General features: G+C 27.0%; 1 protein-coding gene across 2 annotated transcripts; it reads right to left on the minus strand.

Annotated features, from left to right (window-relative positions):
- Positions 1-1064: 1064 nt before the first annotated feature.
- AIMP3 (aaRS-interacting multifunctional protein 3) lies at positions 1065-21592 on the minus strand. Of its 2 annotated transcripts, none has more exons than XM_016067310.5 (6): positions 21377-21592; positions 14256-14352; positions 11021-11112; positions 7748-7843; positions 5791-5850; positions 1065-1203 (listed from the first exon to the last, which is right to left on the minus strand). In XM_016067310.5, the coding sequence occupies exons 1-6, from the start codon at positions 21482-21484 to the stop codon at positions 1132-1134; spliced, it is 525 nt and encodes a 174-aa protein (XP_015922796.3). In that variant the 5' UTR covers positions 21485-21592; the 3' UTR covers positions 1065-1131. The 2 variants fall into 2 exon arrangements, with proteins under 2 accessions (XP_015922796.3, XP_015922802.3); XM_016067316.4 differs by having other exon boundaries at positions 21404-21591.
- Between the last annotated feature and the right edge of the window lie 169 nt (positions 21593-21761).

Consider the following 21761-nt stretch of genomic DNA (forward strand, 5'->3'; position numbering starts at 1 on the left):
CGTATGAAAGGGTTAATTACAAAAATAAATGAATGTTGCACAATATATTTTATTTTTAGTACACAATAATTATATATCATAGTTTTTTAGACCAAAAAAAAAAAAAAAAGATTTAGAAAAATAATAATTTAAGAACTGTTTACATTTCCAGGGTTGCTTGCGAGCCTAACTCAAAAATCCTGACAATTTCTTGAGTAAAATCATTAATGACGCAGTTTAAAAAATTAATGTCTTTATAAATTTAAATCATTGATATTTTCATAACATCAAATTTTAAATAAATTCTATGCAACATAATTTAAATTAATAGTTATGTGCTGTTAATATTATGTTACCCTTATCTCTAATCCCATTTATTATTCTACCAGAAAAAATATTGACAAATGAAAGAGGAGCCAAGTATAAATTCAAGCTCTAATATTATTAAATAAAATATATAAGAATCTTTATACATTAATGTAATCGATGATTTCTTGAAACTTCTGGACCTTGGATTTCCAGATCAAAAATCAGGAAAACTAAGATTTTTTACGGTGAACAATCGTCTCTGCATTTCACACTTAGTTAAAATATATAAAGACATTATTAATTAAGTGAAAATAACAGTTAAAAGTATTGCTGCTTTGGCAATACTCAAACTTCTTATTTTGTTAAGTACAAAAACCAACTTTCTTTTTGTTTCTTTTGCCATAATGTTTTTTTTTTTCTTTTTCAATGCCCGCCTGGGGAATGACCTACATCATACAGGCATCTGAAGGGCAGATTTGTTGACTACTTTTCCAGGGGCACCAACGTTGCTCCCCACAGTAAGTCCATGTCTTGCACGGGATTCAAACCCAGAGCCTTTCTGATGCAAGGCCAGTTCCCTGACCCCTACACAGGCTGGTCGGCTTGACCATAATAGTACACATTTAAAATTTAGTAATTATTATCATTTTTTTAAAACTGAGGAACTTTTTTTAAAATGGATATTTTTGGTCAAACAATCAATTACCATAATATTAAATTATTATCAATATTATTGAGTTCAACTGGTAAATGCAAAGAAATAAAAAATACAAACATTTAAATGAAAATTTTTTTTAATAACACAGTCAGGCTTAAATAAATACATAAAAATGAACAGTATAATTAAGTGTAAAGCTTTGTTTTAGTAAAAACTATTTTGGGGTATAGATCAGAAGGACTCGTTTCATTTTGAACCTAGAAAGAGAAATACAGATCTATCATTGTTAATATATATATAACTAACAAAAATGAAAAATATTTAACATCATGAAAGAATGACTAGATTGAAATCAAGACATTTATGCAATCTTCACCCCCCCCCCTATAAGTTTTTATAAGAAAGCGACATCTTTCTGTATTAAATGAAAGTTACTGACATGAATGACACTGAAAGTTTTTGCTGTGAGCATTTCTTCACTCACATATTCCAAAAAATAGGAGTTAAAAAAATAGCAAATTAGTACATTGCTACGAAAATGATTAAGAAATATTCTGATAAAATTTTTTTTTACTGATGTGGACATTATTTTTGAGATATTTTATGTTAAATTTAAAGATCGTTTTTTTTGTGCACAACACATAATTTAGTGGAATCTATAAGCAGGTGAACTATAGTATTTAATCATCAAATTACTGACTTAATTATGATTTAAAATCAATCGTTTTTTTTTCTTCTTTAAAAAAATTCATTTAAATCAGCTTCAATTTTCTTTTTTTTGCCTTCTTTAGATGCTACAACTATTAATTCAGCTTCAAAAAATGACTTAAATTCATACGCATAATTAAAAATATAGTGCATAGAAAACTGCCTACATATGTATTTCATAGACATTGATTGTTTATGAGTAGCAGAGATTTATTTATTAATAAAACTGAAAATCTTATTTCTTTTTATTAAAAATAAGTGTTATTTTATTTAAAAGTAAGAGTTATTTTTTTTAAAAAAAAAAAAGTGTATATAGATATAAAGAAAATTCAGAAAATAGGAAGTTAGGTTTTAATAACAAATTCAATGAACAGAATATGTTTTTCATTTATTTCTGTAAAACAAAAAGACAATTATTTTATCTTTAAAATTTTTCTTAATACTACTGATATATATAAGTTCAAATATCGAGTATTTAAATATTACATATAAGACTTGTTAATTTTCTTAGCTTTTCTCTCATTTTTTTTTTTACCCTTTTTGTCTTTTTTGAGCTATATATATATATATATATATATATATATATATATATATATATATATATATATATATATAATTTTTAATACATTCATTTATTTACTTAAGTAAAAAAAAGTTTCTTTAGTTATTTTTGAAAAATGAATGTCATGTTTTAGAAAAAAAAAATTAGCAAACTTCAATCCTAAATTAAATATTAATTAGTTTCAAAAAGTAACTAAAGTGCGTGCACCAAACATCAAAACTTACATTTTTAAAGAAATAGAATTTAATTATAGAAATTAAATGATAATTTGAGAAAAGAATTATAAAAATTATAAGTAGTTTTTAAGTGTTTTTCTCTTCTTTCTTTAGCAAAACTTTTGACAAAGTACAAGCACCCTATTAGCAATAAAGGAAACAAAAATAAAAATATGACCACCGAAGCCGACGTCTTCAGGGGGTACCCCCTGAAGACGTCAGTTGTGGTAATTTTTTTATTTCCTTTATTGCTACATTCATCCTTTTTGGGAAATTTCTGCTGCTTTTAAGAGCGTTTTTTTCAAAGAAGTTTTAATAATTTACATAAATTTTTTTTTGTTTTCTTTTAGTATTATCTTTATTGTTAGTTTGTATTTAAAGATAAAATGTAATAGATAAGTAATTATAGATTTAACTTGCTTAAATCAACATTGCGTCTGTTTTAAAGGATGGGCATGGATGAAATTTGATAAATATGTTACATGAAACACAAGAAAAATAAATTTGAGTTAAAAAAAAATCTCATATTTTACCATACAAATATAAATTTTTGATGAAGGGTTTTGGGGTATGAGAAATGACCTTAATGGAATTTGGAGTAGTTTAAAATGACAGCAGACAGCAACATTCGTAAACTTATTCCTGACTACAATATGGTCAGAAATAGTGCACTATAAGTAGTGAAACTACTGTAGTCACTACTTTTTTGTGGTTTGTAGTGTAGGGAGCAATATTAAAAAAAAAAGTTAGTAGTGTAATATATATATATATATATATATATATATATATATATATATATATATATATATATATATATATATATATATATATATATATATATATATACAGTAGTTTGTAGCAAGTCCTGGAAACTACTTTTAACAATAGTTTAGTAAATCTTCGCGAGTCTATCAATGGAGGTATCGAAAATGACCCAGTGGCTGCAGCTGAGTGTTAACAAGAATTACGAATTTAGAATCATGTATAACTAATATTTAAACTAGCCATTAAGAAAAATAGATAATTAGTCATTTTGGTCACACTTTCACATGTGAATGTACATTCGTAAGACATTGATGTTAATTAAAAGGAAGGGGACGTATTTTCGATTGTACTTCATTTTTTACAGGAAATAAAAGAGCATTAAACAATTAAAAAATTTCAAGTATTTAATAATTTTGAATTTCTTAAATTAAATATTCACTGTCGAGAAAGGTAAAAAAAGTTGAGAATCAAATGAAGAAATTCTATACAAATGTTTTGGAATAACAAACTGGCTCATGTAAACATGAATAAATATTTCTTAATTATTCTTTTAAATTTAATTTAAGTTTGTCTCCTTAGAGTAATGGAGAAGTTAGCATCATTTGAAACAAAATAGTGGTAATAAACTACAAAAATAATGCAGTTTTTTCAACCATTTATATTATAGAAAAATAACTGAAAAAAATTAGTGATTTGATTGAAAAAGATTACTGAAATGTATGTTGCAAGTATGACGGATGTTGCATAAAAGTAGTTTTCAAATGAAACTGAGATAAAAAGAAGTTATGTTGCTGCAAAATAGCGAGAAATACTAAATGTTCAACTCCTAATAATATGTTTTAAATATGTTTGACAAAAATGTAGAGTGCAGCGAGGACCCCCGACTATCCTGAATAACTTTTGCATCTAACTAACAGAATAACTTTTTTGAATCTAATGATAGGAAACCCAATAAGGACTAGTCTAGGACCCAATCTTAATGGTTAGAGAGGGCGACATTAAATATGCTAATTAATTAACACAGATGATATTTAAAGATACGAAATCAGTTATATAGTTAAAAATCGATTTTTCAGGAACTCTGCGACTGATTTCGCTCAAATTTTGTATTTCACCATATGTAAATATTACTCTAAAATGATGTAAAAAATTTTATACCTTACAACTCAAAAATTTTGACTATTATTAAATAAAATAATAAAAACATAATAAATATTAACTAAAATGTATTTTTTTGCAATTCATCATCTTTAAATAAGCGAATTCTATAATTATGTGCAAAAATGTTTCCTTAAAAAGTTCTCGAGATGTGGCCAAATATGCAAAAAATAAAATTAACAGTAAGAGGTCCAGACTTTGGATCGCTCTCCTGACCAAAATGCGGCTACCCCCTTATTCGGACAAAATACGCTTTTGTGTCTTATTTCATAACTTCAAATATTCTCTGCACCAATTAATTGGGATATTTCAGGTCACCCCTTTGAACCATGAAGATTGAGTCCTAAAGCATGAAGATCTAATCATTAGAGCAAAAGTTAATTAGGGTGGTCGATTTTTTGGGTGCACTGTAACAGTGAACATATGCTACGATTTAGAAAAAGTTTTTGAGTTTATGGTAGACCTTTTTTCCTCATGGTCCAGTTACCATTTATCCATAGTTTCATTGATATTGGTAAACCAGAGCTGGCTCTATATTATTATAAGAAACAAAACTTGAACCACCCGGTGTGTTGTAATACATCAACAGAAATTTAATTTATTATTTAAAGAAATTAATAACCCTAATTTTAACTTTTTTTCTAAACTGTCGCACTATTCAAAAACAAGCTGTACAAAGATTTCTTCAAAGATGGGAAAGAGTGATTTTCAACACTAAACAGTATTAAATATTGTTAGAATTGTTTAAATTTCAATGGCATTTCCAGTATGCAACATTCATTTAGAAGAATAGTTTGTTTAGAAAAAAAAATGACTAAAAAAATTTAAAGAAGTTATTTTTTTAAAAAAAAGATGTGTATGTTAAGATTTAATTTTATAAAGTTAAATACTGACAATTATCTATGATAATATAGTCAACAAGTGTTAGAGCTAGAAGCACCAACATAATTTAACAAAATTAAAAAATATAATTAATTAACATTAATATTTTGAAATGAAATAAAGTGATTGCATTCAATTTTTATTCACTTAATATTGATCATTTGTTATTTTTGTTTGTTTGATATTTGCAATTATTATCAAGGACTGACAGGTGAATATTATGCATACGGAAAATAAAGATTTGATTTTCTCATTTTATGAAACAGTTTACAGGGTTGCCAACTATTTTGCTTTCTGTAAAAGATATTATCAGGCGACTGAGAAATAAAAACTAAAGCATTCAGAATTTTGCCAATACCACAAGATAGCTGAAAGAAATTGTCATTTTATACATACATTTGAATTAGTTATATGTCATGGTGGTCAAAATAAATTTACTACAAGTTTACTACACTAAGAGCATTAAAACACAGACTTTGCTACCAAAGAAAAACTTTGTCCACAAAGCGAAACAAGCTAGAACCTTTAAATTCACCAAATTTTATATATATTACCTGTCGAAACCATCTGGATAGGTTTGAATATACTTCTTTTTCTTGGAACGTCAGTTTTGACTAAAAATGAGAGAATTGCATTTTTATTATATATTAAAAAACTTAAGTTATTTTCTTTATTTTTTACTCAAAGTTAGGTAGTAAAGAATAGAGTTTGCACAAGAAACACATAGATGCGAACTGTTAAGATGTCAGGTTTTTAGAGGAAATTTTTCCTTACTGACATAAATTAAAATAAGCAGAATTCTTGGAATCTGATTAACATTGTAAAACATTTCAAGTTGATTATTAGACCATATTTATGTAAGTTATTCAATTGTCATGGCAATAAAAATTATTTTAAACTAAATTTATTGCGTAAAAATAAAACAAAGCAAAAATTTTGCGATTACAAAGTAAACTTTTTTGCAAGAAGTTTGTAGCTATGAAATTACTGTAATAAGAAACAATTCATTTTATTAATTTTTCTGAATATGATAGAAAATATAGTCTTAACTAAAAACAAATGTTTTTTCTAAATGAGCTATGGTTGGAGCGATCAATTTTAGAACATAGAAAGCTAAACACATATTCAGTTAAATTTAGCAAAAAATATGCAACCAAAAAAGGAAATATCATTTTACATATGGCAAAATAAAAGTTCAAAAAAGATCACATTTATAAACACAACAAAATTAAAGTTATAAACAACATAGACATAAGTCTAAAACTATAAGATGAAGGTACAGATGCAAACCTGGAAGTCAAAATTATTTAAAGTGGTAAATAAATTTTTGAACTGAACAAAAGATAAAATAAAAAACGTGTAAGACATTATGTATTGTAATAAAATTTTGATAATTAAACACTTGCATCTTTAGTTCAGATTGCGAAAAGATTAATTTAATATTTAGAAAAGGATAATTTTCATCGTTGTAAAACAAGATACTTTTCTGTTGACTGCTTTTGATTTCATATTTTAGTAAGAAAAAGTATTAAAGTATAAAATATATTTCCTAAGAATCACTTTTTTTTAAAAAAAAAAGAACTTTTAAATGGAGTCCTAGTAACAAGGTTAGACAACTAAGGTTGTGGCTATCTAACCACCCTCAGTTACTTTCACAACTAATTTAAAATGTTACAAGAGAATCTCCCTTAAGGAGAAAGAAATATATAATTTTCCTTTTTTAGTCATTTTCTGGTGATGCGTCATTTTTTTCTTATATTTTAAATTAAATAAGATTCCACATTTTTTGTTTCAGTCTATGTTATTTATGTAATACACATTGCAAATATCTGCATGATTTGTTTATTTAAAACCCTTATGTATAATACATACTTTAAAATCAAAGACTCAGAATCTTTAAAACAAACTTTATAACAACAATTCATTTCTTTATATTAAACTTTCACACAAAAAGCTGGGAGTCTAAAAATACATTTGACTCCATTTTAATGTTACTTTTGGATATTGAAAACAAGATTAAGCGATTAAAAAAAATGTTTTTATTTCTGATAGGTGTAACGAATAAAAGAGTAAATTTTAAAAAGTTGATATCAACAAAACTTTTCTAAATTACAAATCTCAAACAGAACAAGATTTCAAATGTGTTAAAAAGAAGGAAATTTTTTACATCAGTACTTACAACAAAATATTAGTAGAATTTTTAAAAAATATTTTCATTAACAGGAATTGAATTTACGCATTAATATTTTTATGACAAGAATGACAAATAACACTTTTTGTATTTAACAGATATGATACTAATAAAAAAATAGAAAAAAAGAAAGAAATTAAAACAAATTCGAAGCAATAACATAGATGAAACAAATTAAAATATTCAATAAATATTTTTCAATATTTAGTTGATACCAAATAATTGTTACTAACACAATAATAAATTAAGAAAGTCAATGATAAAAAAACAAAATTCTATGGATTGAAAAAAAAATAACAATAAAGTTTGCAAAAGCTTACATAAACTTCATGAAGACTCAGATATATTAGCAGATCCGCAATAGTAAAATTGTTTCGAGCCAGATATACACTATCCTTCAGATTTAGGTTAAGTTCCTACAAGATTAAGAATGATTTAAATATAAAACTTTTTGAAAGTTAAATAATTTTCAGATGAGTTATTAATAGTAGAATTGTTTCCAGATAGGTGCTTCACAAGTTTTTGCAATTCACATCTGATAAAAGTACACATAATGCACTAATACATCTTATTGTTTTTTTCCAAAATTACTCTCCAGCACAAATCGAAAATGGGACTACATTCTCACCTAAGTCCACGCAGGTGAAAAATTGTAACAAAGTCATATGGATGTAACAAAGTCATATGGAAAAATACAATAATTAACTTACATTTGTGTCTAAAAAGCTATCCATACATAATATAGCATGTACTATATTATGTTTTAATAAAAGAAGATGTCTAAATATCGTAATATACAGACACTCTATGCAAAATTTTTGTACATTTAACAATTACGATGAATTGTTTCTTAAAAAACAATTTTTAAGGACATTTCAAGAGTATTAGTTTATATCTAAATATATTTGGCACATAAATCAAGGCTATATATTTATTCATTCATTATTATTATTTTTCATAAAGATTACTTTTTAATATCAGGTTCAAAGTTTTGTAAAAATTTTTTAAAACAGCATTTTGTTTCATTGAATGTTCTTAAAAATGATGCACAAAGCATGGCTCTCATTCATTAAAAGTTATGCGTTGCTATTTTTTTTTCATTATTTGACAAAAAAATAATCAACAAATAAAATAGCAATAAATAATATTTAGCTATTTTCCATTGAGGCGATAGAAAACATTCACAAGCATTGTAGCATATATAAATGATGTCATTTATGTTCTTTAGGTACAACTGAAATTCTAAGTTATGTTTTTTTTAAACATAATAGTAATAAATATTAACTTTTTTAGTGTGTTTATGCCATTTTTGTTTAATAATATGAAGTTTGAGTGTCGTTCGTATAACTTCTAGGGTATTTATTAGATATGCCACAGTTGTTTTAAGGAAAAAAAAGCTGAACTTCATATTGAACAAAAACGAAACTATAATAAAAATTACATATAAAAAATATTAAATAAAATATAAAAAATATTAAGCAAAATATAATTGTGACAAAATATCTACTTTTTAGATTTCTGCATGATTGCATAGTCTTAATTATTTCTTATTCATTGATTATTTGCTGTTGTTGTCGTCGTCTATTAAGGCAGAGGAGGCGCGATTGTTCTTGTTTTCCAGTGGCGCCATCTATGGCCAAGAATTCAACTTATGTCAGACCCATATGTCATATCCATTTATAGAATGGACCCATTCATACATACACAGTCTGTTATTTTGAACTGAACTAGAGATAAATCAATCTCCAATTCAGTACCCCAAGAGGTATTGATTTGTTACGGAAATATGGAAGACTTTGTGATCAGATAGATTTAATGTGTACCAGTCACCATTTACTACACGGGTTGTCTTTGGACAACTGGATTCGAATTCCCATTCTCAGAAATGAGAGTCCAGCGCCCTGCCAACCAGGCCATTTCTGCCTCATTGATCAAATAAAACCACTTTCTGCTTCATATCAAAAATGAGTATTTAACTAGTTATTGCTATTACTAGATATTTACATAATGACTAGTTACTAACATTATATATTTTCTTTCGAGGAAAGTTAATTTAATTAAATGTTTTTTGCTACAATGATGAATATTACATTGTAAAATCAAGAATATTTAATGTGTGTACATGAATGTACATTTCCTTTAATAGAAATATTCGATAAAAGTTGAATAATAATCTCATGCTATTTTACTTAGATAGAAAAATATTTACATGCTTAAGAAAAAAGTGGCATTTTTCGCAATAAAATCTTTAAAAGACATTGTTTTATTTTCAGAAAGGAGAATATAAAATTGAAAATAGTTTCAAGCTTCATTCAGTGACTTTGTTTTTATGCAGGGGTGATTGTGAGCCTAACTTAAAATTCTGAATATTAATCCTAAAATCATTAATGAAGCATTTCAAAAAATTAATGTCTAAATAAATTTAAATTATTTATATTTCAAAACATGAAATTCTAAGTAAATTATATGCAGCATAATTTAAATGAATAATTATGTATAATTTCACTTTTATCTTTAATTATATTTATTATTCTACCAGAAAAAATATTTACAAATGAAAGAGATGTCAAGCATAAATTCTAGTTCTAATATTTTTAAAGAAAATATACAAAAATTCTTATGCATAAATGTGATCAATGATTTTTTTAAACTGGGACATTGGATTGCCAGAAACTTCCGGATCACGGTTAGGGAAAAATCCAGAAATCCGGATTTCTCTGGAGCACAATCAGCCCTGTTTATGTAAATTATAATATTCATGACAATTAATTATGGAAACAGAAAATACATTAAATAATACTCTTTGTTTTTATAGTAATTCAAGATTGAATTATTCCTTAATGTAATTTTAATCTAATGTAAGTGTTACCTATTTGTGGAACAATATCGATTTCTCAAAAATTCAATATTAAGTATAATGTATAATATTTCTCCAATAAAAAACTTTTGAAGTTATGTACATTTTGTCTTTTTTAATAAAATTAAGTTATAACAGGTTTTCACATTTCTCTGAAGAAAAATTAAGCTTGTTATTATTTTTTAATGTATATAAATTGACTACATCTTTAACATTTAAATAAATCCAAGAGAAAAATTTAGTTTGAGTACTTAAGCTTAAAGGTTGAATATATGTTAAAAAATTTTTTTTAACTGATTTTTTTTTCTTCTTCTAATGATTGGTAAAATAAATCTTCTAACCCCTTGACATTTTGGAGTTTTAATGTTATGATTTAATGAAATGCGTTATAACTAAAGTTAGTTTAAATCAGTTTGAAAAACAGTAATATATATTATATATATATATATACACACATTTCCAACAAATTTTTGGTTAGATGGTAGGAGGCTACACATTGACCATTAAAAAGCAGATTTGACCCCCTTTCCACAGGTTGTATATTCCTAATATTATAATTATTAAAAAGCCATAAGAGACTCTATAATCCAAAAACTAATTTTAAAATAGTAAAATTTCAATCACAAATTTAATCAAAAATAAATACAATGAGATAATTAGAAATATCAAAAATTGATTTCAGTTCAAAAATATACTGATATAAATAATGCAAAGAATTTAAATAAATCTAACTTACAGACAAAATCTCTTGGTTACTCATGTGACTAGAATTGAGTAAACAATACTCTAACCATTGATACACAGAAGCTTCTTCTTCTTTGCTACAACCTGTGAATATAAATGTATTTAAGAAGAGGTATATTCATCTACAGACGGCAACACTACATTGACATTACTTTTAAAAAACTATAAATGAAATGAATCCTTGCAAAAAATATTAATAAAATACCTACTAAAAAACAACTACTAGGCAAGGAATACAATATTAAGACGTCGGTCGAATACTTCCTGAGAAATTGAATTTTAAGCGTCCGACTTTTTGAAATTAAATTTCTCAAGATTTCACTATTTTGCCATATTAAATTACATTCTTTAAAATGATGCAAAAAATTAGAAATCATACAACTTATATGCGTAAAAAATTTTCAATTTGATTAAAATGTTCTCAATACAAAGTGAACTACGCTAAAAGTAAAATTATCATTAAGGGGTTGAAATTTAGGCGTGCTCTCATGACCAAACTATTGGGACTATATTTCCCAAATTGTGGCCACTTCCTAGATTATGGGGATCAGAAATCCGAATGCGTTGCAAAAAAGGTATGTTTATTCAGAGAAAGCAATTTTTTGTGTCTGATTTCGTAACTTAAAATATCTTCTGCACTTATTAATTAGCACATTTGAGGTCATCCTCTCGAGCCAATAAGATTGAGTCCCAGAATGTGAAAATCCTATCATTAGATCAAAAGTTATTTAGGAACGTCCTTTTTTTTTTGTTGCTCACTTTACATACAAGACATAAAAATACATAAAATAATAGTTGAAAGTGGTGTGTCTAAACATAAATATTGAAGAAAAAAAAAACCTTTAAAAAAAGACAATTTGAGAGAAATATTATTACTTTTTTAACCTCCAATTACGAATTCATAAGATTCATGCTTCTTTTATCCAGAGTGCAACTGTTATTAGATCTACCATTACTACAAGAGAGGGTGTCCATTTCAATTTCAATGCATAGTATACCTTATTTTTTATTTTTCTGACATTGACTTACATAAGATTTTTGAATTTTGAGTTATTTTCCAAGTAAAAAGCATCCTCTCCGGCTTATACACGGATATAAAATACACAGCATTTGTATTTCTGAAATGAACTATTATTATTTGTAAACTTTAAGTAGAGAAACTTACATAATGTAAAACTTGATAAACATAACTAATATTTTAGTTCTTGTATTTTTTCGGCAGTGTTCAAATTTATAAAAAAATGGAAATTTATTTAAAAGAACAAACTCAAATTAAAATTATGAATTATTTAGATACATATGGTTTGGTTGGATTAACTAATAAATTGCTTTATATTAAGAGGAAAACCAGTACACACACATATATAAATAACTCCTATCATGTGTTAGAGAACTACATACATTATTTTAACAAAACTGATCATTAGTAATCAAAAGTTAGTTGATTGATTGAGAACAGAAACACATTTTTATTTCTCGTTATAAACAAAATATCATCCATTTCCCACATCCAATGCATTTTAAATTCCAAAAAAAGTTTTAATTAAACAAGTACAGTGAAACCTCCGTTAAGCGGACATTCATGGGACCAAAAATTTCGTCCGTTTATGAGAGTTGTCCGTTTACGGGAAGGGTACCCTAATAACAAAATTTAACACCGTAAATTGTTTTTAGAATATTCTCAAAGATGTAGAAATAATTAAATAATGTCTACAAGGATACTGTAAATATCTACTAGAATATTTATTTAAGCAATAAGAAGGATAAAAAAGAATATATAAAGAGGTTTGATATAAATACATAATTCTGGATGTAGCTACAGATAAATAAATATAATTTTCCTATTAGCATAGATACTCAAGTTAGACATATGATACCAAATAGGAGCGTACTGTCCTCAGTCCGTTTCAATTATTAGGGTCACATCCCATTACCAGTACTTATCATTTGATAGGGAACATGGTTAATACCTTCTTGGAAAATAAACCTCCCATGATTCACAGAAAAAAAAGTAATGCATACCTGTAAGTCATGAGGACCTATGGAGATGATTATTCACAATTGATCAGCTATCAAGTGTCTGAATAAATGTTTCATTTATATAAACACCTCAAAGATTATACTTCTGTTCTCTTTTTTTTACCCCAGTTGTGTTAAATACAGTCTTCAAATTGATAAGAAAATTAAAGAAATTTTCAATGGGGAAGAAGCATTGAGAGAAGTCATTTCAACTTGAGGGGTCTCATAACCTGTGTGGTCCAGATGAAAAGATCAAAAGATGCCGATGTCAGAATTATTTCAGGAGTGCAGTACCATTTTCTCTCCTTTCTTTACAAAGATAAGGCAAGGTGACAGGAGAAAGATTGATTTTTCGGTGGTGAAATAGCTTAACAATATTTTTAGTTATGGATAAGGCAAAAAGTTTTATTTACATGCTTTCGAAATGGTGAAAAGTTGCATTTTTTTTAGCTTGCAATTTATTTAGAAAAAGTAGTGTCCGGTTTGTAGAGATAAAAAACAATGTTTCAGGATCAAAATGACTGTCCGCGTCCGGTTACGGGAGTGTCCGCTTTGCGGAGAATGTACGTAATGGTTTATTCTTAGAAGATTCCCGGGGAATTAAAAATATGTCCGTATTGAGAGGCGCCCGTTTTGCAGGAGTGTCCATAACAGGAGGTTTCACTGTATTATAACCTTGGGAATAATAAAAATTTATTATGCCAAATCACAGATTCCTAATCCACAATTCTTGCAAAGTGTTTTATAACTTCTAATTACCACTCATGATTTAATGTTGGAATGAGATTCCCTTCATAGATATTGCAATCAATTGTTCATTTCAATTATTCTTTTTATAAAACTATACTTTCAAAATTTTAGTTGAATAAAGTAATCCTATGTAAGGTCATTATGCTTATTCTAAAAAATAAATAGCAAAAAAAAAAAAAAAAAAATTCTTGTTAATAATTTTTTATAATTTAATCTTTAACTTATAATTTCACAAGATACATCTTCTACCGATGATCTAGACTTGAATGAATGATAAGTTATCTTCACAAATTAAATTTCCTTTAAAAACCAACACAATATTACATCTTTTCTTAAAAAAACAAAATTTGTTTTATATTGCATCCTGCAAGCATAACCATAGATGGCCTCAACAAAATTCAAAAATCTGTTATTATGAAAAATATTTACTTAATGAAATATAAATTTTAAAGCATTACCAATAAAATTTTTTCTTTGAGTTTGTTGTCCAATATATAATGCTGATGGAATAAAACATTGCAGTTGTTCTCCAGCGCTTGTATTAAAGGTCACTTCCTTAAATAAAAAACAAAATACCTCTTTAGTGAAACACATAAAGCATTAAAATTAGTAAATTATAACTTTTTTAGAGATGCTAATATAAAACTTACTATATATGTTAATAACATAAAACAAATAACAGAGGTTACATCATAATATAGAAATAGATTTTTAATCAAAGAATGAAATTAATTTACAAATTCAGAAAGAGACAAAATATGTAAGCAATATTTTAAAAAAATAAATCAAAATAGAGAAGCGCTTAAAGCAGCTTAATCCAAATTTGTTTTATTTTAATTTATAAAGTCAGAAAAACAATTGTAGCAAGCAGAAAACAAAAATTGTAAAAATTTTAAGACATGCGTGTTAGCAGGACAGGGGAGGACATGCGTGTTAGCAGGACACACATCCTGACAACACACAGGAGCCTTTCTGTTGTCAGTGGTGAAACCAAAAACTGACAGTGCCCCGAGTAAGAAAAAGAAATTGGAAAAATTGAAATGTAAATGCAAAGAAAAATAAATGACAAACAATCACAAAGTAAGTCTTAATAATGACTTAAAAGTACACAAAATAAGATATAAGAAACGCCCACAAATAAGAAAAATAAAGATTAAGCTAAAGAATAATAACAATTTGAATATAATAAGGTGAATCAAGAAAGATTAAGATTTCAAGTTAATAAAAAGTTTACAGTGGTCTGTTTTTACCAAAATATTCTTCAGTCAATTAAAAATATTTAGGTTTCAGTTTTTATGTGTCAAATATTAATTTTAAGTTTTTCAAAAGCATAAATATCACATTTTCCTGTGTATAAGCCTAGTTTTCCTCTTTAACTTTAAAATAGTTGGTTTTACGCACATTTTATGTATTTTCTCATGAATGTAAAAAGTTTTATTACTGTTATATGTTTTAATTTTGCTTTAATAACATTATTTTCATAATGTTTGCATTTATCTTATAGATTCGAAAAAATGTTTATGTTAAGAAACAGTTTTCAAATAAAACCTTTGCGTCTAAATGTGTTATCAGCATATAAGTTGACCTTTAATTTCAAACAGTGGCGTACGCAAGGGAGGGGTTTAAACACCCCCCTTGAGCTCAGACAAAATGGCAAAAATAGAAATTTTAGTAGAAATTATGCGAGCTATTATTTTTTAAGACAATATATTTTTATCTGCCTTATGCCTACCTTTTTTCCCCTTGGTATTTCTCAGAATACTGAAAAAACATTTACTATAATAGGGTTGTACTTTTGAAACCAAATTCACGTGATACTGTTACGGACTGGTTCCTTTCTGTCCTGCCAGTGTAGTTTTCGAGACTGGCTGTCATTCGCGAGAGATCTTTATGCGATGATTCTGTAATCCTAGACATGCTGTTGTCTTTGAGACAATTCGAGAATTTTGGAGATGCGGTGAAAAACTATATAAAAGGGGGAACGGAGTACAGTGGATGATGTAATATCAAATAATTAGGGGCCCCCTTAAAATGGATTTTTTTGAAAATAAATTTTAAAAAATTAAGAAAAACAATGATGGTTTAAAAAAAAATCAATTTTAAATATATATTAAAATTTTTTCAAAATGTTATGGTTAAAATTTAGTTCTAATTTAACAAAATAAAGTAAAATTCAATTTATTATTATTTATTTTAATTTTAAACATGCTTTCTGAAATGAAAAGATATAAATACTTTTAAATTTGAATAAATAAAAAATATACGAGAAAAACAACTTAATCGAAGGGCCCCAAAAATTTGAATGGCGTATTTCCCCGCGTAAGCGCCGGCCCTGAGCATAGCATTTATTTCTGTGCCAGTATATATATTTACTGTTCTTGGATCTTTAGGATGTCAAAACGTAAGAATTTAACAATTTTTAATTATTTTGAGAAAAAATCACGACCTGAAATTAGTGAAGTGACAGCATCAAGTATCAATGTAAGTTTTTCTGTTGTACAGAAATGTGATACTTTCGTTGAAGAAAACGTTTCTAGCATAAAAAAATCTGATGAATGTGAAAGTGGCCCTCAAAGTGTTACTTCCCACCCATATGACATTGGACTTTTTTCAGAAGATATTACATTATGTTCTTAAACTTAAAAAATCAAATCAAAATTTAACCAAACAATGCTGCCTAAATAAAAAGTCAAAATTGTCTAGCTGTCTAAATTAGGGAAATAATAGTGCTTTATTACAGACTCAAATTTCTTTTAGTAGTTTCAGAAAATTATGAACACCCCCCTTGAAAAAATTCTGCGTCCGCCACTGGTTTCAAAGCAATTTTGAGGTTTAAGAGGTAATTTAAACATAGGAAAATACAGTATGTAACAAATTTAAAATTTCAGGTTCAGGAATGAAAAAGTTTAGAAAGCAAAGTAACGGTAACATTTAAGATTTCAGAATCTAAATAACCTAGATTAAGAATGTAAATAACCTAGCCTGAAGATTAAATTAAACATTACAAATATGTGTCATCATAAATGCAAATTAAAAAAGTTTACTCGCAGAATAAATTTGAGAATTAGAGCTCCACTATTGAAAGTGTTTTTAAACATTGTGTGAAGTGAAATATATTTCAGCCAGGAATTAAAATATGTTCCACAGTGAAAAAAAAAAAACACCCAATAACAGGAATAAATAAGTTTTTTACAACACATGTGGAATAAACTTTTTTAAAGAGAAATATCAAATATTAAAATAGTTTATTATTGCAATCCATTTTAAATAATAGAATTTTTAATACATCATTTTAAAACAGAGGCAAAAACTTAAAATTAACAACTGTAAAAATAAATAAATTTAATGATTTTCTTAAATTAAAATAAGTGCACTTTTACAATATTTTACATTAAAGAATACAGTAAAACTTTATCTTATAATTACTATATAAAGAACTGTTAAATAACAAAATCAAATTTTATTAATATTACTGCATAATAAATCACACGCTAAATATATACATAATACGCTACTTAAAATAGGGTGACCTGGGGTAATTCCTGATCAAAAAACGCAAATATCTATTTTGTGAAAAAACTATTCAAAATAGAATTTTAATATTTACTGGAAGTTTGAGGCTATATGAGATGAGTCCTATGCCAACTTCTTTTGTTTGAAAATCTAATTAGAATTTAAAAGATTTAAAATTTTTAGTGATCAGGAATTACCCCTGGTCTTCATCACTTCTGGGGTAATTCCTGATTACTTCTGGGGTAATTGCTGATCACCAGTTCTTATTGTAAAGGGTTTGAAAATAATTATATAATGGTAATTAACAAATAAGACATCAAGATCAAAAAATAAACCAAAAAGATATCTTTAAGCAGCTAATAAAACAATTTATTTAAAAGCAAGAAGAATGATTAACGCCTTAAATTTTCAAAAATCTTTGCATCGTTACATACATTTTAGGCAATCAGCCAACTCATTCTCATGTTCTTTTGAAATATAAGAGAGTTCCCACATGGGTTACTTTTGCTGGGTTTTTTAACTTCATTAAGGGAAAGTGTAAAGTTAAGTAAGGTATGCCAACAGCTCTGGCAGCAGCTCTCACACTGAAATTTTAATTTTCAATCATTAAAAGAAATTCACTAATTTTGTTTTCCAGAAGCTTAGTATCCTTTTTAGGCTTATAATTTCTCACCATATTTATACTAGGCTAATTTATAAACTTAAAAATTATTCTAACAATTATACTAGGCTAATTTATTAACTTAAAACGATGTACACACATAAAATAAGCAAGGTAAGACAAACCAGAAATGGTGCAAATCAGAATACAGTCTTGTATACAGTTAAAAACAAATTTTGTTCAAAACAAAAATTCCACTTAATAAATATGAACTGTTATTTAAGAAAAGACAATTAGCTATTTATAAGCTATTTTATATACTACAGTGAATTCGCGATAACTCGAATCTGATGGGACTGACGAAAAACTTCGACATATCGGAAGTTCGACTTACCGTTAGTTTCGGTTTGGACTTTCAAAATATTATCGGATTATTTAATTAATGCTTATCAATTACAAATCTTCCAAATGCTTACAATATTTAAGATCATTTTTCTGACAGGACATTTACGATAAGACTGTTTAAGCACTTTACGATACCCTGGTCTATCGGCTGCAACTTTGCTGTTGTGTTTGACGGGAGAAACTGCAAGTTTACTGCTTTCAAATTAGGTAGATCACTATGCGCTGTGCATTTATACATAAAGAGTATAACTTTTCTTTTTTTAGCGAAGAATTTCCGATCCAATTTTCTTACATAGTCTTCAAATAAAACTGGTGTCATCCTAAACTTTTTGTTAGACTTGTAATCCAAAGGACTGTTTTTCTTAGACTTGTAACTTACATTCTTGAAACATCGGGGATTTCGGTATTTTCCGATAACAAGTAAGGGCAATTTCTTTGTCCGAGACGCATTTCCTTCAACTAGGACAGTCAAATGTTTCTTGCTCATTTTACCCCCTGAGCAGTTTTTATCCTTAAACATCATAGTCTTATTTGAAAGACATTTAAAAAATAAACCCATTTCATCAATATTGAAAGCATCATTTTAACTGTATGCTTGAAGTAAATTTGGTAACGTTTCATTTAACCACTGTTCACATACTTCAAGAGGGACAGCTTTAGCTTCTCCATGAAGAGTGCGAAAGACATTGTGTGTGTTTGTTGCAAAGGAAGGGGCAAGATATCAGCTCCTAGGTTTTTTTTCTTGCTTTAAAAGATCCAAAAAAATCGAGTTAAAGGGAGTAAAATTCGAGTAATCGAGAATAATTAACATGAAATTGAAGATAAAAGGGTCGGGCCCTCATAAAAAAATCGAGTTATAGTAATATTCGAGTTATAGCGAATTGACTGTATTTATAAGAAGAAATTACAATGATCAGGAATTACCCCAGTGATCAATAACTACCCCATATGTAGGGGGCAACATTTGATATAGTTTCCTATAATCAATTATAAAATTTACAGTTGATGTGAAACAATTAAACAAAAGCTTACACTACTTTTATATCAAAGAAAAAGAAAGTAACTCAAAATATTTATTATTACGAGAATGAGGGGGATCTTTGCAGAAATATGCACATTTTGAAACCCATCTTTGAAATGGAAAATACAGAAAGCAGTTTCAAAGATACTTATTTTGTTAGATTAAACAAAAACTTATTATTAAGTAAATGTAGTTATACTTTAGTAAAGTGTACAAGCATTTTTGTCCATGTCTCAAATTTAAAAAAAAATAATTTTTTAAAAATAAAACTTAGGTGATCATTATTTACCCCAGAAACAGAGTGATCGTGAATTACCCCGGGTCACCCTACATATTGAATTCAAAATTGCAATTAACAATACTAAGCTTCTAATCAAATACTGTGAAGCATGAATACTCAAACAGTCACTTGAATTAGATACAGGTTTTTAAAATTCTGTATAAAAATACATTAGAAGTTCTCCCTACGAATAAAAAAGGGCGCTTCCTCAGAAAAAGGCACTTTTAAGGTCTGAAAGGGTACTCACTTTACACAGTAGTATTTTTTAAATTACCTTCTTATAATATTTTATGTGTAGTATAATTCAGAAAAGTAATTCTCACTCATTATCAAAACAAGAGATAATTTGTAGTTTACAAAAAATAAAGACATGTTAAAAGCCAATCACTGACCAAATTTTTTTTCACAAGAAGTAAACTAAAAAAATGAATAATGAATAAAAAATTTGAAAGCTTTTTTCTATAATTTAAATAAAAAAAATTTATAAGAAAATAAACATTTAAAGGGACATTTTTTTTTAAAAAAAATGCTTATTTAAAAGTTAATTTTAAAATTATCGCTTAAAAAATTAACATACTCCCTCCCCCGAAAAAAGAGAAACTTATATAATTAAACCAATTGAGAATAATCCTAACAAAATAAATATTTGTAATAATAATCAGACTCAAAATAATAAACTCAGATAATTTTATCACTGTGTAATTATTAATTAAACACTGAATTAATTTTTAAAAAAAATTATATGAATAAAAAGAAAGTTTTTAAGGGATGACGGCTCATTTTCAGAAAATGGGCATGTCAAAGGGCAAGCCGCTCTTCTAAAAATGCTTAAGTAGAACACTGTATATATGTATAGATTTTTTAAACGCAAGTTTTACCACGTACGTACGCAATGCTATAAAACGTGAAAAACGTTTTACTTTCTACTATATAAAAATTGATTTGTTGAAATTTAAGCTATTCTTAGTTAATTTCTAAACATTTGTATAGTCTTTCTCAGTTTCTTAAATTTCATCAGGTTTTTCCCACTGTCTTGGGAGAAATTGCCAACCTTGATTTTCGGCAATGCAAAATGCTGATGATCATTTGAAAAGAGTAACCTACCCGTTCTTTTAATTATGGTCCAATATCATGATTATTTTGTATTGGATCCTTATAACAGATATAATTTTACATCACAATTCAAAATCAGATGTAATGACCTACCTGTAGCGGCCAGTCAAACTCGATAATGATATGTATCACTAATTTTAATATGACCACTTATTTAACACATATCAGATATAAGTAGGACATTTTAGAGGTAAAAAAAAAAGGTACACATTTATATTGAGATGAAAGAATTCTACAATCTCAGTGTTGGAATGCAATGTTTGGGGATCATTCATGCTTAATTTTTTTTTAAAAATATAAATTTTCTTTTCAAACATAACATTTATTTCTTAAGTTGATACTGTTGGTTTGGGGGACATTTCCGTATTCTGATCTGTCGTGCCAACTACAATTGTCAAGGTGCCAAATAGATTTTAAACTTGCAATTTAAAAAAAAAAAACATGTAGATGTTTGCCCGGGGGTGGCTATGAGTTATACCTTGGTCCCTTTCTGTGATGATTTTTTAGTTTCCAGCGGATCACTGCCTGGAAGTTTCCAAGACTTGGCAATTATTCTACCACAGATCACAATACGGAAATCTTTCCGTTAGTTTCATTGCAAGAGAAATTATAAGTAAAACTAATAAATAATCAATAAATGCGGTACCACGTAGGAATATTTCATGCATAATACCTGATTACTTATGCTTTCAATAATTTGAGAATTTAACTTTAAAATGTTAACTGCATCTTTTAACAGTTTTGATGGTGTCATTTTAAATTCGAATTCAATTAAAAGACTATAAACTTCTTTAATTAAGCCGGCTTAACTACTGCCTGCTAGTTGTTTCCGCTGCTTGATATAACACGATATGACATTGTTATTTGTTAACAAAAATAACGAGCTTTTAGCTTGTAAAGTTTCAAATAACTGTTAATTTTACTAAATTGAAGAAATAAAATTAAGAATTGATTTTTTGTAATTTATAGAGACTTCATGTACATTTAAACTTGTTTTAATGAAATAAAATTTTAAAAACATTTAAGACATA

The sequence above is a fragment of the Parasteatoda tepidariorum genome, chromosome 1 (genome assembly GCF_982258835.1).
Source record: "Parasteatoda tepidariorum strain Cologne lab strain chromosome 1, Ptep-v5.0, whole genome shotgun sequence".
Taxonomy (NCBI): Eukaryota; Metazoa; Arthropoda; class Arachnida; order Araneae; family Theridiidae; genus Parasteatoda; species Parasteatoda tepidariorum.